This window comes from Miniopterus natalensis, chromosome 3 (assembly GCF_054644295.1).
Source record: "Miniopterus natalensis isolate mMinNat1 chromosome 3, mMinNat1.hap1, whole genome shotgun sequence".
NCBI lineage: Eukaryota > Metazoa > Chordata > Mammalia > Chiroptera > Miniopteridae > Miniopterus > Miniopterus natalensis.
In genome coordinates, this window is record NC_142083.1 from 98,799,008 (window position 1) to 98,816,718 (window position 17,711).

Below are 17,711 nucleotides of genomic sequence, written 5' to 3' on the forward strand. Positions count from 1 at the left end.
TTCTGCAGGCTGGGCTGAGTCCCCTTGTCTTTGCTTCATGCTTTAGTGTCTGTCTCAGCCTTACACTGCCTGATTTCCCAAGCAGACGCTAAGCAAGGCTGTCCTACCCTCTCTGCAGTCCCCCACCAGCTGATTCTAGATGGTCCCTCAGGACAGAGACGCTAGTTCTCCTGAATGGAGGTCAGGTTCTTTCTCACGTCTCCATCACCCTTCTACTCCAGAACTTCCAGACTCTGGGTCCAGGGCCCATTTTCTCTGTGTCCGCTGGTTTGGGCTTCTTGTCCCAGTGCCCAGCTGGGCAAGAATGAGAGATGGAGAAGAGGACAGCTAATGGGAAAAGAGACATGGCTAGAGGCTTGGCCTTGGGGAATTGGATCCAGGTCGTGTGTCTTGTAGGTATGTATGCATATGGTTATGTATCCCCGAGTGTGCGTGCGTGTGTGTGTGTGTGTGTGTAGCATAGGGTATGAGTGTCCCTGTGTTTTTTCCTTTACTAAAGGGTTTATGCATAAGTCAGTGTGCATGTTATCATCTGTGTGTCCATGAAAGTCAAAGTCTGTGTATGTTTGAGGGTCTCTGTGTTGGCAAATGTGTTGCCTGTCCACGTGCCTGAGTGCCTCTGTGTATGTTCCCGTGTACCTGCATCCTAGTGGGTGCATGTATGCACAGTGGCATATTGTGAATATACGAGTGCCTCTGTGTGTTGCGTATAGACAGGGGCAGAACAGTGTCTAGTTGAAAGCATATGCTCCCAATCCAGGCTACCTGGGTTTCAGCCCTGAACCCAGCGTTTAAAAGCAAATAGGCCCCGGGGAGTGTAATTAACTTCTTTAAGCCTTGGTTTACTCACTTCTACACTGGGAGTAATAATAATGCCTGCCTGAAATATCTAATGTGAGGCTGGAATGCTATAATGCCCGTAACACACTGAGAATAATGTCTGGTGCACAGGACATGCTAAAAATGTTGGCTGTTACTAAATTATTTGTGGCAATACATGTGAAAGTGACTGGGCTAGCAGTCCCAGGTGAGGGTGTCTGTGTGCAGAGATGGGTCTCTGGGCACACAAGGTTGATGTGCACACCTGTTAGCATGTATATCTCCGTGCAGGTGTGCAAGCCTGCGTCTCAGCATCACTGGGTATGGTGCCTGACTGTGATCTGCCTGGGAGTCTGTCTGTGTGTCTGTGTTCCACCAGGTTTGAACCTCTCAGGGCAGGGACTGTGCTTCATCATTTTACTCAGGCCCTTGGACCTGGGACATAATAAGTTGCTCAGCAGATTAGAGTTGATTGAAAGAATGAAGTCGATCGGTCATGCATAGATTGTTACTCATGTAGTGCACCCATTTGTGGAAAACAAAAAGCTATAACTAACTAGCTAGGTGATAAGTAGATAGAGAGAGAAAGACAAAATAGGAGACAGATGGTAGAAAGATAGATAGATAGATAGATAGATAGATAGATAGATAGATAGATAGATGATAGATAGATAGATAGATAGATAGATAGATAGATAGATAGATAGATAGATGATAGATAGAAAGATAGATAGATAGATAGATAGATAGATAGATAGATAGATGATAGATAGAGATAGATGATTGATAGATGATGGATGGATGGATAGATGGATGGATGGATAGATAGATAGATACATGGATGGATGGATAGATAGATGATAGATGATAGATTAGATAGATAGATAGATAGATAGATAGATAGATAGATAGATAATTGATAGATAGATAGATAGATAGATAGATAGATAGATAGATAGATAATAGATGGATGGATGGATAGATAGATGGATAGATGGATGGATGGATGGATAGATAGATGGGTAGATAGATGGATGGATGGATGGATGGATAGATAGATGGATAGATGGATGGATGGATGGATAGATAGATGGATAGATGGATGGATGGATGGATAGATAGATGGGTAGATAGATGGATGGATGGATGGATAGATAGATGGATAGATGGATGGATGGATGGATAGATAGATAGGTGGATGGATGGATGGAGAGATAGATGATAGATAACAGATATAGATAGATGATAGATAGATAGATGATTGATAGATAGATACATAGATACATACATAGATGATAGATAGATAGATATAGATAGATAGATGATTGATAGATACATAGATACATATATAGAAGATAGATAGATAGATAGATAGATAGATAGATAGATAGATAGATAGATGATTGATAGATACATAGATACATATATAGATGATAGATAGATAGATAGATAGATAGATAGATAGATAGATAGATAATAGATAGATGATAGATGGATAGATGGATGGATGGATAGATAGATAGATGATAGATAGATAGATAGATGATAGATAGATAGATAGATAGATAGATAGATAGATAGATAGATAGATAGACAGATAGATTATAGATAGACATCCAGGTTTGGCTTTAGTTAGGTAGAATCCCAGGTACTTGAAACTGGAAGAGACATTCGAGGCCATATGTCCCAGGGAACCCCAAAACTCTGCCCTTGGCAACCTGTGGGTTATCGTGGAGTTCCTTTGAGGGCCTGAGGAGGAGGGAATCATGGAATTGGAGAGCTAAGACATCGATAAGATTTGCTTTGCTTTTAATCTCTACTTATTGGATATTTATGAAGGACTATTTTGAAAAAAGGGTTTCACTATAAATGTTTGCGAATCTTGTTCTCGCCCGGCCCTGAGCATCAGAGAAGGGAAACGGCGGAGACCCCCTGACCTCTCCTTCGGGTCCCCTGCCCGTGCACACCCTCCGTGGAGCGGAGCAGCTCTGAGTCCTAACTCACTGGGAAACGGGAAGCATCCCTCCCAGGAACCTCTGTGTCTTAAAGAAGCACATGATGGTGGCCCTTTGGGCTGCCGGCCCTCAGGCCAGACCCGCCGGCTTTGTCTGCGTGAGATGAGCCCACGCACCCGGCCTCAGGTGACTGGACCAGGGGAAGCACTTGGACTCAAGCAGGAAATCAGCCCCAGCCCCGGTGCAGTTTGGATGTGGGGCACCAAGATGCCAGGCAGCCCCTGTGGCCCCTGAGCCAACGAGCAATGAGAACCTGCAATGCCCATGTTTAATCAAGTGATGGTGACTAAACAGGAAAAGCTAGTCTCAGAGGGGCGGGGAAACAAAGGGGCACACAAGATAAGCAGAGATGAAGGTGTGTGGTTTCAGAAAAAGCAACAGAGGGAGACAGACAAACCTGGGTTTCTAGGGGGCTGCCTCGTGCAGCCAGGGGTAGCTTCTGTCCCGGGACTTAGTGCTCCCGCATCTTGCAATTATTCACGTTTTGCCTGAGTTAATTGGAGTGTGTTTCTGTTGCTTGAAACCACGCCATCTCTGCGCAAGGCTTCAGGCTGGAAAGTCTCCTCCCTCACCCTGCCCTCCACCCCTCGGCCGGCCCCGACCTGTTCATTTTCTCTGAGGCCGACGTGGAGGGGCCCGCAGACAGCTGTGGAAGGGATGCTCTGTGAGGGCGCATTAGAGGTTTCCAGAAGGGGCTTCACCCACCTCCAGGCTCTGTTGCTACACCCCCCTGGCAGAACTGATGCTCATTTCTTCTGAGATGCCCGGCTGAGCACTTTGGGGAAGGGTGTGGGGAGTGGGGGGGCACCACTATGTACAGATGGCGCTTTGCTCTGGGGTGACAGTTTCTCTAGCATCCAGTCCCAGGGTAGGAGCTTGTGCAATTCGAGGCTCATCAGAGCAGGTCTGCGGGGCAGGGGAGCAGCAGGGACCAGGCTTTCCTGGAGCTGGGTCTCCCAAAGTGCCCCTTTACAACACATTCCCGTGGCGATGGTTGAGCCCACGATGGAAACAGCCAGGTGTGGGTGAAAGCAAGGGTCAGTTTGTTGAAATCACCAGCAGTCAGAACAGGGGTGGCGTGTGGGAGGGGCCTGTTTCAGGAGCTCATCCCCCCCCCCCCCCGTGGGCCCCCCTTCCCTGAGCTACACAGGCAGCCACTCAGGGCAAAGGCCAGCGCCGCAGAGGCCCTAGCAAATCAGCTTTCAGGAAACCTAAAGGGTTGAGAGAGTCAGCCCAGGCCAGGCTGACAGAGCCTCCACCGGGCGAGAAAGAGGGCTACGGAGGCACTGAGCGCGTCCACTGTCCCCAAAGCCAGCCTGGCCTGCAGCCTGCGGACACCGAGACATCTGTGGATTGGGAGGGAGGTCCAGCAGACCGATGGCTGGAAGCCATCAGCAGAGGCCCGGTGCCGGCGGAGCTCAGAACAGCGCAGCCAGCAGGAGCGGCAGGAGCAGCACCGGCCAGGCCGCAGGGAGCCCTGAAACGCAAGGAAGGCGACTGTCACGTGGTGGGCTTTGCTCCGGCTCCAGCCTTGAGGATGAAGGTGGGGCCACACCCTGAAGATGGAAGAGGGGGAGCTGGGAGGTGGAGGGAGAGCTGGGAGGAGCCTGGGGTCCTGAAGGCTTTGGGGTTGCCCTACGAGCCCCGGATTGCTCGCCTCTGGACTTGTGTGAGAGAAATAAACTCCTGTCGTATACGAGGCGTTATTACCCAGGCTGGGAACTTTCTCTCACGTCACCCTCTGCTCTTTCTAAAGCACCTGGCTGCGTTTCATTGTCTGTTTCCCACACTGAGGGCAGGCGCCTGGACTCCGCTGTCCATCCTTATATCTTCAGTGCCTAGGGCAATGCGCAGCACACAGTAGGCGCTCAAAAACTGTTCGTCGTTAATCGATCGGTTCCCCTGCTAGACCGGGCATTTCCAGAGCTAGCCTTGGGACGGACTCATTTCAGTGTCCAGTTTCCAGCCCAGGGCCCGCCCAGTGCAGGGCTGAATGGATGTGAGCCAAAGTGAGGAGAGGAAGGAACACTGGGAGGGAGAGGAAAAGGCAGAGAAAATGAGGTACCTGCAGTGCCGGGGGTTCCGCTCATGACGCCGAGGGACGAGGCACCTGGTGACAAAGCAGAAGGTGAGGGTTTCCTCAGTCACGCTCCCGTGGCTGCTGCACTGTGGCCGCGGTTGCTCCCAGTCCCCTTGGACCTGGCCACCCCGTTGCAGAGGCATCTAGTGCCTGGCAGGTACCTTTCTGAACACATTTCATGCATGGGAAACTTAACCCACCCACGAGTATTCTCACCCCCATTTGTCAGGTGAGAAGACTAAGGCTCAGTGATGTCAAGAGACTTGCCAAGGTATCCTTGCTAGTAAGTAGCAGGGCTGGGATTCAAACCCCAGGCTGTCTGATTCCTAAATGAAAGCCCTTGAATCCCCCCACCGCACCCCCAGCTGCCCTGTGACACCACATGAGGCTCAGTAAAGGGAGAGGATGGCTCAGGGCAGAGCCTTCGTCACAGACAGCCTCAGCGGCCCGTCTGGGGAAGGGAAGAGGGAACGCTGCAGCTGCGAGTGATCCACGTGGCAGCGCATGTAAGTGTGGCCGGCACAGCGCCGGCTGGCACAGGGCTGCTGTTCTTGTTGCTGTTGCTACTATCACATTACTGTATCCCAATCTGTTTAGGAAAAATTATAATGCACCCTGGCCAGGTGGCTTAGTTGGCTGGAGCATCGTCCTGGGCACCAAAAGTTGTGGGTTTGGTTCCCAATCAGGCACATGCCCAGGCTGCAGGGGGTTGACCCCAGCCTGGGGCACATTCAGGAGGCAACCGATCAATGTTTTTCTTTCACACCGATGTTTCTCTCTCTCTCTAAAATCAATAAAAATATATCCTTGGGTGAGGGTTTTTTTTTAAATGCTTTCATTCTTCTGGGTTTCTTGACTCCTCCATTCCAGTGGGAATAAAAACCAGGGCAGTCCTGCTCACCCATGGGGACAATGGGTGAAAGTCTGAGGAGCAGTTGGAAGCTTCCCCTACCTCACCCCAAAATACTGCAGCTGGGTTTGGAGAAACAGTCATTCCCCAGAAAACAAAGTTGGGTTGGGACTGAGCCTTCACCCCTAAGGGACTGAGTTACGGGGACCTGGCAGGAGAGTTAAGGGAAAGGACACACGCTTTGGAATCAGACCAAACTGGGTTGAAGTCTAACTCCAGCCGCTCCCAAGCTGGGTACCTTGGGTGGGTCACTTACTCCCTCTGAGCTTTGGCTTCTCACCTATAAAATGAACCCAGTCAGATAAAGGTCAAGTGATTCAATGGATCCTGAGCGCACAGGAGGCCCAGCTCCAGTGGAAAATGCTGTTATTACTGCCCAGAGCACCTCGTGGAAAGACAGGTGCACTGGCTGAGGCTGCAGTGAGGCGCCAGGGGAGGCTCTGCATTGCTAGGTTGGTGACTCCAGGCATCTGTGGTTAACTGTCAGCACTTGACCACTGGAATTGTCACCAGGACTTGGCTGCTTACCTTTCCTACTGATGGGTCCCAAATCTAGGACCAGGGCTGGGTTGATCTCCACTGCTTCACTGCGGAGTTGGTTTCTTGAGCAACTCTGTGGGGATGGAGCGTTCTCATGACATCAAAATGTAAAGGACGCTTCCTATCAAGGTCTGGCCCAAGAATGAAGCCCAGACATCGTAATCCGATGCTGGGGTTACCTCACTATTGAGTATTCTCACTGTCATGTCTGACAGACCTGGGTTAGGATTGCACCTCCACTCTCTTTTAGCTGCCCAATTTGGGACGAATGACTCCAGCTCTCTACTATCATTAAATAGTGCCTTCCTGGTTGGGAAGGTTAAAATGTGGTATGTCTACAACACCCCGACACATAGTAAGCGCTCAACAAATGCCAACTATTAGCAGGCAGCGTCAAAAAGGGGCTAAGGCCATGGGCGCTGGAGTCACACTGAGCCGGGGCACGTCCAGCTCTAATACTTGGTAGCTGTGCAGCCCTTGGGCAAAGGGCTTCTCTAGGCCTCAGTATCCTCACCTGTACAATGGGGTCAATGAGAAAATCTACCAAAAGTGTTGTTGTGAGAATTAAATTAGACAAGGCACATGGAAGTTTTGGTGCAGTGCTTGACACAGAGTAAGCACTAAAAAAAGGCAACTATTATTATAATCATCTAAAATACGTCTTGTGCCAAGGAAACCTAGTGGACAGGGTCCTTCAGCTGGGGTCACAATAACTGCTTATACAGGGGCTTTTTGGCGGCTTAACATCCATCTGTCCTTCCTTCTTTCTTCCTCTTTTTCTCCCTCCCTCCCATCCATTACGCATCCATCCCTTCACCCATCCAACTTCCTTTCCCCTCCCTTCTTCCCTTCCTTCTGTTCTTCTTTCCATCCATTTATAATTCCAGCAAATATACATGGAGAGCCCACCAGGTACCAGGCCCCAAGTCAGACTCTGAATAGTCAAGTCCAAAGAGATACTCACCGGCTGGCACCGCTCATTAAGGGGATTACAAAGGCGAACCTCGCAGTGCAGGAAAACTAGGTCATAATTTCCCGCAAACATGAACATCTGAACTGAGAACCGGCCTTCGGAGGACACTCCATTCTCCTCCACGTAGATAGTGGAGTCGCGTTGATTTGGGCAGCTGGGGGGGTGACAGAGGCAAGGCTCTAATTTCTAGAACAGCCCTTGGCTGCCTCTTTTATCTGTGTCCCATATAAAGACAGCAGCCGAGAGAATTACGGAGCCCAGGTTCCCTCCATCCTGACAGCGTCGCTGTGACCCTCCCGGTGCCCTAAGTGCTGTCCGCAAGCCCCACGGCCCAAGGCCTTGGAGCGCAGTCTCTGGAGTGAGACAGGCTGGTTTCAAATTCCAGCCCGACCCACTTCCCAGCTGACTGATCGCGAGCAGGTTGCTTCACCCCACTGAGCCCCACTTTTCTTCTCTGGAGAGACAGGGAGATGCGAATCCTGGGGTCGACATGAACATGAACATGAGCGTTCAGCGAGGTGACCAGGCACGCGGCTTAGGCGCACCCCACGGTAAGCATTAGCTGGTATTATTACCACGGTTTGAATTTTCCCTTTGTTCTTGCAGTTAACAATAGTCAATAATATTTTGTCCCATGACCCTTGTAATACCGTTTCCATGTTGCTTAGTCAGGGTCAGCATCTGTATAACAGCCCATCCTTACTTAACAGAGCCCCATTTTGAGCACTGATCTATTACCAAAGCTATAAAGAACCCGAAATGGAAAACTAAGATTAGAGTTCCTTCACCCTGCCCACTTACTTTGAACTAATGCTTTAGGCTGCAATTTCAGGAGCAATACCCCTGGGTCATAGGGCCCACTCATGAAATGTAACATCAAATTACTTTCCAGAAGAGATAAGCCAACTTCACAATCCCCAGGCAGGGCCAAGGCGATCATTTTCCCCCAACACTTCGTTTAGGCCAAAAACTAAGCCCAAGGTGTCTGATACCTGTTTTTGATGATGAAATATTTCACAGGGTCAGTCCTGTCTGCAGTGGGCGTGGCATAGCAGTTCTTCAGCAGCAGGTTAAACTGGGACTTGTCCCCTTTCTCCAAGAAGGCGCCCACATAGAGCATAGACTCGACGGGCAGCTTAACAGAGTCCCCTTCGAAAGGCCGTGTGTAGTTCTGGTCCTGGAAGAGGGCCATCCTGACCGTGAACTCCCCATCCCCAGCCAGGCTGAGGTTCACGGAGCTGAGACAAGGAAAACCACAGCAGTGGAAACATCAGGCTTCGACCCATAAGAACAGACTAAACCAAGCCCCACTTGGTGTAAGATTATGAAGGCAAGAGCATATCTTTGATCCCTAAAGACACTCTTTGACCATTCATTTAAATCAGCATTTACTACTTCTAGGCACTAAACTTGACAAATAGATGAGCCTGTCTCCAGGCTTCCCAGCAGTCCTCCTGCCTCACAGATCACACGTGTTTCCTTCACCCCAAAGGCAGACCTCTGTCTTCTCCCCTGCAGAGCAGGGCTTGGGGCCAAGTCTGTGGGGTCATAATGTTTAGTAGATCTCTCCGTCTACCCCACAATCTTCAGTAATATGCCAATTTTAACAAGATGAATGCTTTTAATTTTTATTTTTTATGAACCTTGGGCCTCAACATAATACAGTCTAGAACCATGATACTAGAAAATGTGTAATCCTTATAATCCTGCCATTCTATAAGCCAGGAGCTAATGGGGGATGGGAAGGGCACCCTGGATCTCTGACACCCTCAGAAAGCCCCCTGGCAAGTCTAAGAGCGCTGAGGAGCTCATTCAACAGGGGCTCCTTCCTGCCACATCGTACGGGGGGGCAGTAGACAAAACCCCTGCCTGAATGGGACCCCACCCAAATTGCTATTTGGTTTTATTTCTGGTGAACATTTATCTAATCAAAGCTGATCCACCTTAAATCCCACATCTGAAGGGAAGCCCTCCTGCTCCCACCATCCCCTCACCCCCCACAATTAAGCCAGGGACCCTTGCTTCCTGATCCCACAGCACCCCATGTTTCTCCAATATTGCATTCATCTCATTTGCATTGATGTAATTAGTTGTTTAATGCTTTTCTTCCTCAAGATAAATAAAATGGGCATATGTTTTTATTCCTTAGCTCATTTAATTAACATTGTTTCATGTTGCCACATTGTTTCATAATAATGATCTTTAATACCCACAAAATATTCTGTGTCTGCCTTGTGCATTGAGCATTAATATATGATGGACAAATTTTACAGAATGAGCGATCGGAAGAATGGAAGCTCCTGAGGGAGGCACGGAGCCTCCTGTGGAAGCCACCATAAGCTGTGCGCAAAGTGAGCGTCACCGATGTCAGGGCGAGGGGTCAAGGGCAAGGGTCAGTGCCGTACCTTACTATGGGGTGCAGGGCAGCGTCGAGGCTGACTTTCATGTCCAGAGGGTAGGCGCACTCGAAGTTGATGTTGAGTTTGGTGTCTCTGATGATGAACTCATTGGCCAAGGAGAGGATGTTTTTGTAGATGACATGGGTTTCATTTCTCTTTGGCATAAAAATAAGACCACATATGTGTTTATGTGGACGTGTGTGTAGGTGGGCCTGGACTCAGGTCTGCCTGACTCCACGGTCAGGGCTGCCACCCTGCGTTCTGATCTCAAGGTGGCAAGTGGGCCTCCTCCCCCAGGGCCACTGATGCTTGATGGGAGGGGGAGTGAGGGCTCCAGATAAAAAACGTATTGCCTGGAAGAAAGTGAGGAACCACCATCCTTGCTGCTCTGTTGACCCCTCCCATATCACCCCTCATTAAAATAAAGCATATTTTAATGCACCAGGAGGGGGTGTGCAGGAAGCAGCAGATCAATGACTCTCTCATCATTGATGTTTCGATCTCTCTCCCTCTCCTTTTCTCTCTCTCTGAAATCAATTTTTTTAAAAAGCATAATCATTGTTTGCATTTATTGAGCTCAAGCATTAGACCTGTTCTAAGCTCTTTATATGGACCAACATGTATAATCTCACATGCCTCTAGACACCCAGAGAGGCTAAATAACTTGCCTGAGGTCTCACGGCTACTGAGATGGTCCCCACCGGCCCATGCCCCCCCCCTCCCCCGCCAGCAGCAGTGGTGTGAACACCGCTCACCTCCAGAATGTTCTTGCAGGCATTAGCCTGAGCAAGGCTGGTCACAGAAATCCAGTTTTCCTCCTCTCTTTTCATGCTGCTGTTACAGTTCTTGTCCAGCAGGTAGGCACTGACCTCATCCCCAAATCCCAGACCTTGCAGGCGACACCTGTCCAGTGACACTTTGATCTCTCTTGCCCCACAGTTCAGCTGAGGCTGCAAACTGTGGATATCTGGAAAGTCGAGAAGGGAGATGCGGAGTGGATAAGGGTCTGGAAGCAGTGGGCACAGCCCACACTCCCTGCCTTTGGAAAAGCCACCATGCCCACCAAGAGGTAGGTAGACTAGAAGGGGCCCCGGACCAGGTGGGATTCAAGCCCAGGCTTATAGTAGGCCAGGTTGGCAAAGAAGCCCCTGGTCTGAGGTTGTCAAGCATCCTATGTGCAGGTGTGGGAAGGGTTTCCATGTCCAGGTCCCCTTGAGGGTTAGGGTCTCTGGAGAAGCAGGACTATCCCACCTTCCAGACTAGAATCAAAGCTAGATACACGCTACTCACACTTCTTGATTTTGTGAAGCCAGCACATCTGACCTGGTTCAGAGCCACTGCATTCATTCATTCATTCATTCATTCATTCATTCAGTCCGTCAGTCAGTCAGTCAGTCAGTCACTCATCTGTCTGCTCATTTGTTCATCCAACATTTATTCAACAAATACTTCTTGAGACTCTACTATCTGTCATGTACTGTTCTAGGCATGGAGATACATTGATTATCAAAACTGACAAAATTCACACCCTGAAGGAGCTAACATTCTAGTAGAGGAGAGAGACGGTAAGTTAAGAGAAATACAATTTCCACTGTGTTTATGAATGCATTGATTCAACATACATTCACTAACCACCTTCTCCATGTGCTGGGCACACTTAACACAAAAATAAAGAAAACATGGGCCCAGTCCCTGAGGATTCGTTGGTCTTCTGTAAAACCAACATACCAACCACTTATTACGAAGCAGCAGGTGAAAGTGCGAACAGGTGCAGAGGGAACGCACAAGAAGGCTTAGCTAAGTCGCCAGGTCAGCCAGAGAAGGACACGTGGACGGCTTGAGCTTGATACGGGCAGGAGTTTTGCAGGTAAATAAAGCAAGTGAGGGCATCGCAGGGCAAAGGAACAGCAGAGGCTAAGTGTGGCCATGGGAGAGACAATGGCATGTTTATAGAGACACAGAGTTCAGAAATATAGGAACTAAGAATGGGAGGGGGAGCTGTGGGAAATGGAGAGGCAAGCAAAAGCCAGGCCATGGAGGGATTGTGTCTGGAGGTGATAGAAACCCACTGAATAGCCACTGACAAAGACATGAGGGGCCACCTGTTCACCCAGTCAGCCAAGACCTGCTAGGGAAGCCCTCGAAACCCATCCAGGTACAGGGAGGGTGTCCGCAAGGCCCATCATCTGACGCTGTGATGGCCCAAACCCCAGGAAACCACTCTGACCCTCTGGGGTCTCATCCACCCAGTGAGTAGAGAGAGTCTCCAGAACACTCTTCCATAGGGGCGGGGAGTGTGCTCAGAGGAAGGCATGCTTGTGCCGAGGGCAAGAGTCAGAGGCCCTCCACGTGCCCAGGTTGCGGGCTCGATCCCCAGTAGAAGGTGTGCAGGAGGCAGCCAATCAATGACTCATCATTGATGTTTCTCTTTCGCCCTCTCTCTTCCTCTCTCTGAAACCAATGAAAAAAAACACACACAAAAAAACCCAAGCGAACACGTATTTTTTAAAAAGAGTCAGAGGCCCTCATTAGAGTCCCAGGAGGGATTCGGGCTTGTGTAAGGCATCCCTTCCCATGGGTCATCTGCTTCTGCTTGCTTACCTCCTGAGATAAGAAGCTCATCACCTCCAGAGCTTGCCCATTTAGACTACTCTGATTTAATTCTCACAATAGCCCTGTATAGTGAGGATTTTTATTAATATCCTATCCCTATTTTACAGATGAGGACATGAAGGCTCAGGGAGAGTAGGTGAGTTGTCCCAGGACCCCAGAGTTACTTCAGAGCAAACCCAAGCACAGGCATCTGCCCCCGTTCCTCATGTGTAGGCTCCGCAGATATTTTACCCCAGCTCTCACACTTGCAGAGTTCTCATCTTCAGTCCCTTTTGTCCCTTGTGGGTCAAGCTCACCCCTTGCAGAGCTGCTTCCTGTGGCCTGGAAATTGTCGCATCCCTGCCCTCCCGCCCTCACAAGCCCACTGGCTGTGAGAACTCCCATTCCCTGACCTTGGTTCCATCCCCACTGACTCTGGTCCACCCCAGCCTTGACCCCCTGCAGCTCCCTCCTTCCCTCTGGGCCTGCTCAGGCCAGCTCCCGCCCAGCACGGTCCCTGCTGCCCTGGCCGCTGACTCGCTCACCAGAGCTGTTGAGATCCCGTCTGCAGAAACAGCCCCAGGTGCCGTTGACAAAGGCGCACTCCTCCTCCGGGCGGCAGGTCTTCTCACACTTGTTCTCCACGGTGGACGGGTCTAGGAGTGGGCATGGAGGCGGGGAATCAGGGTGCAGAGCAGGGAGGCCCCGAGGCCCTCAGAGCCAACCTCGTCTCCCTACCAGGGCACAGAAGCCCTACCCAAGACCGTGCAATTCTTAGTGGAGGAGATGAGCCTCAACCGTGAATTTCCTGAGTCCCAATCCAACCAGGTGAAAACCCTGAAGCTGCCATCTTAAGGCTTATGGCATGGGAGACACCGTTTGGAGCACTTTCCCTGTGTTAGCTCATTCGATTCTCTTGGTAACAGTATGAGACAGGGAAGCATGGTAGGAGAGTACTGGGTTCAAGTTCCAGCTCTGTGATATTGGGAGTGTTGCTTAACCTCTCTGTGCCCCAGACCCATCATCTGGATCATTATGTAATATTTACCTCATGAGGTTGATGAGCCGGTTAAATGAGTTACTAAAGTGCTTAGGATTGGGGCAAGGACATTATAAGCACTATGAGTTAGTTGTTATTTTTGCCATTACCCATTTTTTTCAGATCAGAAAATGAAGCTCGGAGAAGTCAATTAAAGTGCCAAAATGGAACCTATCCCCAAATGAGCCCGGATTCTTAATAGTATGCTACACGCATGGACATAGGCAGGTATCCCCTGCACTGGGAAAGTTCGCCTGGTGTTACTTTTTCAAAAGACCTTCATTTGTACCGGTTTTCCCTTATAGAAATAAATCCGATTTCTTTTGCAAAGTCAAAAACAGCGGTCAGCGTTGGCTTTGCAGCAGCCATCAAGGAAGCAGCGCAGCCGGGGCGGGGGGGGGGGGGGGGGGGGCACTCAGCTCCCTCCCCAGGACCCCGCGCCGCCTCTTGGCACCCAGCAGTCAGAGTTGCCAACTGTGTCTGTGGCATCTGGGTTTCATCTCCACTTCCTTTGTGAACCTGTTAGCAAGATGTGCCTTAAGGCACCTGGAAAGCCTGGGAGAGCTTGTGTGTTATGCTTAGCATAAAACTGGACAATAATTAAGCATGTTTGGTAGGCTATTTGGGGGTCTGGGAATGCTCCAAAGTGTCCCCATGTACGTTAATGGTTAACTGCTTCTTTGCGTGACCTCATTTCAGCTTACGAAAGGTTTCATAGGGACTTTCTGCTTTTGGATGTCGGGGAAACCTGCATAGATCAGGCGACTTCCCTCTGGAACCGGGAATTTCTGGTCTCACGTGCGATGCTGAGGAGCTGGGAACCGGTGGGCGGGTTTTGGCTGGGCAGTCACAGCAAGGACTGCGCGGAGGCTGTTCTGCTTGGTCTCCTCCTGCCCAGCTCCCCTTACCCTGGCTCCTGGGCATGTTACTGGGCACCCCTGCCCCGCAGCTGCCCCCAAGGTCTCTGCCACTCACCTGTGCAATACCTCAGGTTACACAGAGGGGTGCCGTCTAGCTTGTACACGTAGTAGCCCCCAGGGCAGGCCTGCACCTGGACCTTAGAGGACCAGTAACAGCAGTTGCCAGACCAGTGGGCACAAGCGGTGCGGGTAACGGGGCCATCCCCAAGAACCGGATGGGCCTCCTTCAGCCACATGGGGGAGTCCGTCTGGCATCTCTGCCCTGGGACGCAGGCCTCTGGCATCCTCACTCCTCCTTCCCCCACGAAGCGGAACCAGCCGCGCAGGTCCTTGTCACACAGCTGGCCTTTTACTGTGTTCTCTGTGCTTCGAGAGGGGTCATCCAGGCGGGTGTAATTCTGGCAGGGGTCAAAACAGAGGGGGCGCTCTGGGGAGCCGGGGGCTCCGCACAGCAGATCCAGCCCATAGGAACCTGGAGGGCGACAGTGAGCTTGGGTTTACTGAGCCCCCCGGAGCCTGCAGCACCTTCCTCCCCAGACACTCTGTCTCAGATGTGCTAAGACCCCTAAGGAGACACATAGCCATTCATTAAGCATCGGCCTGCAACACCTTGGGGTCAGAATAATGATGAGGCCATTTTTCAGTATTTTATAGGCGAAGGGGGAGGGATTAGGTGAAGAGCATATATGCAGCCCGCCGCCCTGGCTCAGTGCTTGAGAAGGCCAAGGGAGGGGAGGTGCGGGTGGGTACAGGTGGGCAAAGGGGGACACTTGCCATAATTTCAATATTAAAAATATTTAATAAAAAAGGAACATTAGATGTCCGCCCCGCGCGTTGAGCTTGGTGGCCCCGCTAGAGCTGAGAAGTGGTCCCCTGTCCAGTCTCCGCTGTGGTCCTGTCTGACCAATATTTTTCTCATCGTATGTGTAATACAGACTCATTGGAAGTGACTCAAATGCCCTTAAAGTAGATAAGGCAGCAGTGAAAGGTGTCATAAGCTCATCCCACCCTCAGAAGTAGCCATAATTTTGCTTTAGACCCTTTATATGCATGTTTAAAAGATAGTTTTTTAATGGGTTTAATGCTGTACAGCTTTTTTCCCCCTTACATTTTTTCTTAATGTATCACAGAGATTTTTCCATTGTCAGCAGATACCGATCTAACACAAGATTTCTGGCCTCACACTACCGGTGTTTGGGACTGAATAGCATGTGCACTGCAGGGTGCCGAGCAGGCCAGCAGCACCCTCTCCCAGCTGCCTCCAGACATTGCCAAATGCCCCCTGGAGACAAACTTACCCCGGTTCTGAACCACTGCTCTAACAGGACCATTTCTGATTACTGACCTCCTGGTTTTTACCAGATTCAGGGGTTGTGAGGGTAAAGAGACAGAGTGAAGGTGGGGAGACCACAGACTAGTCAGTCTGGGTTTAAATCCAGCTCCACACCTGTTGGCTGGGCGACCTTGGCAGGCAGGTGGTTCAACTCCCCTGAGACCCATTTGCAAAACAACACCTGGGAGCTAGCTGTTCTCAGGCTTCACTCATTCCCGGTCACCTGGGATCCTGATGTTTGTCACACCTGTGTCGGCCTGTCCTATTCTTTACTTCATATGTGGGGGTTTTTTTCTGTGATTTTCTTTATAAATTCATTTCATCCCAAGGAATAATATCTATAATTCCATAGGAATGATGTACCAGTTATATTTCTTTAATATATATGAAAAATAAGAGCCACCAAGACTTCTTTCAGAGTTTGCAGTGCACCCCCACGGTCACCTGGGGAGGTGTGCCCCATTGGGGGAACAAAGCCCTAAAAGGCTGTGAGAGCAGGTATAAGACGCCAGCACGGCACCTGGCTCCTAGTGGACATTCAAGCTAGCTCTCCTCTTTAGCTCCCGTTTGTTGAACAGCGCGAGTGCCCGAATGGTGAACTAAGTGTGCAAACACAATCACATGCTTATGACACACGTTAGAGGAAGTTTGGGGAAGAGATTTCTAAGCTTTGCTTGGAAATAAGTATGTGCTTGTTTTAAGGAAAGGAGTCTGCACTTGTTGCTCTTGGATTATTGCCTGCACACTGGATTTTCCCAAGGGAGGCCGGGAACTGAGCCCCTCCCTCTCCTCCCCCTCAGCCCCCTCCACAGGTGACACGTACAGAATGTTTCACCCCAGTGTTGACCCTGAGACCATTCCTACAAGCGTCTAAGATGCACAATCCATAGATTTTTTTGAAGAACCACACTTAGTTCACCATTCGGGCACTCGTGCTGTTCAACAAACCGGAGCTAAACGTAGCCCTCTCGTTTCACAGACGGGCAACAGGTCCAGGGCACAGTGTCCTCATAAACCCAGGCTCTCTGATCTCCCCATACCTGGCCACGGGAAGTTGGTTCACTGGCGCCCACTCTCCTTGCTGGAGGCTTTCTGATTTGGCTCCTGGAGGGATAATTACTTGATTCTGGCTTCTCTCTTCTTGTTCCTTTGACTTCTAACTTCCAATTTCCCTGCTCCTCTCACTGACCCAGAACAGCCTTCTCTGCACTTCCCCGCTCACTCCCCAGGTATTGCAGGGCATCTGAGATGCCAGGTGAGCAGAGCACTCACCTTGCTGCTCTGCAGAAGCCAGGGTCAGAATGCAGGAGGCGGAGGCCAGCCACAGGACCCAAGAGCCCACCATCCTCTCCATGAACCGAGACATGCAGGTTGCTCAGCAGTATGCAGACTCTCCACGCAGCTAGGGGAAGGGAAAGACCCAGGTGTGGTCAGAGTGACAGAGGCCATTCTTATGGGTGCAAGGTAAAGAGGGAACTCACATCAGTGCAATACCATGACCTGTCCTAAGTGCCTTGCCTATCTGAGCTCATTGAAAGCTCTGAGCCATCCTCCAAGGAAGGTACTATCATCGCTTCCACTTCACAGATGACGAAACTGAGACTCAGAGAATGCTGATCACAGAAATGTTTACTGAGCCCCTCCTGTGTGCAGCGTTGTGCAGGAAGTTAAATAGTTTGCTTAAGGCCAAAGAAATGGACAGGTGATCTCCTTCATGAAGGGCTGTATTGTTCGAAAGCGGGTGTGACTTGCAGAAAGGAGATGGGGAAATAGGAGGAGACCTGCCAAGAGGATGAAGGGAACAGCAAGAAAAGCCAAGGCAGGCTTAGAGCCAGCTGGCACTGCAGAAAGTCCTAGAAGGTCTCAGGTCGACGCCTACTCAGGTAGACGTAAAAGACCTTGGAAATTGGGTGGAGGGGAGGGTTGTGGTGCTGTAAATACCTACAAAGGTTGCCCTTTCTTGGTTCTGTGTGCCAGGCACTGTGCTAAGAGACATGTCCTCTGTGAGTGTCGATCTCTGTGAAGGTGGGACCACGTCAGAGGGAGCCCATTACTTGTTCCTAGCACAGTGTCTGGCATACAAGGGGTGCT

General features: G+C 50.3%; 1 protein-coding gene across 3 annotated transcripts; it reads right to left on the reverse strand.

Moving 5' to 3' along the window:
• Nucleotides 1–4,252: 4,252 nt before the first annotated feature.
• LOC107544762 (pancreatic secretory granule membrane major glycoprotein GP2-like) lies at nt 4,253–16,986 on the reverse strand. 3 transcript variants are annotated; one of them, XM_087815175.1, is made up of 10 exons: nt 16,893–16,986; nt 13,033–13,041; nt 12,874–12,984; nt 10,492–10,703; nt 9,743–9,891; nt 8,330–8,575; nt 7,329–7,491; nt 6,353–6,437; nt 4,900–4,944; nt 4,253–4,311 (listed from the first exon to the last, which is right to left on the reverse strand). In XM_087815175.1, the coding sequence occupies exons 1-10, from the start codon at nt 16,984–16,986 to the stop codon at nt 4,253–4,255; spliced, it is 1,173 nt and encodes a 390-aa protein (XP_087671301.1). The 3 variants fall into 3 exon arrangements, with proteins under 3 accessions (XP_087671301.1, XP_087671300.1, XP_016078157.2); XM_087815174.1 differs by lacking the exon at nt 13,033–13,041 and adding an exon at nt 14,343–14,777 and having other exon boundaries at nt 16,887–16,986; XM_016222671.2 differs by lacking the exon at nt 13,033–13,041.
• Between the last annotated feature and the right edge of the window lie 725 nt (nt 16,987–17,711).

Bases quoted from the DNA above. Each gene is read 5' to 3' on its own strand.
- LOC107544762 (XM_087815174.1), bottom strand. From the start codon at position 16,986: ATGTCTCGGTTCATGGAGAGGATGGTGGGCTCTTGGGTCCTGTGGCTG. The intron at 8,576-9,742 runs GTACGGCACTGA...TCCTTGTCTCAG, and splicing joins GCCCTGCACCCCATAGTAAG to CTCCGTGAACCTCAGCCTGG. The intron at 6,438-7,328 runs GTGAGTATCTCT...CCATCCCCACAG, and splicing joins TTAATGAGCGGTGCCAGCCG to AGTTGCTCAAGAAACCAACT.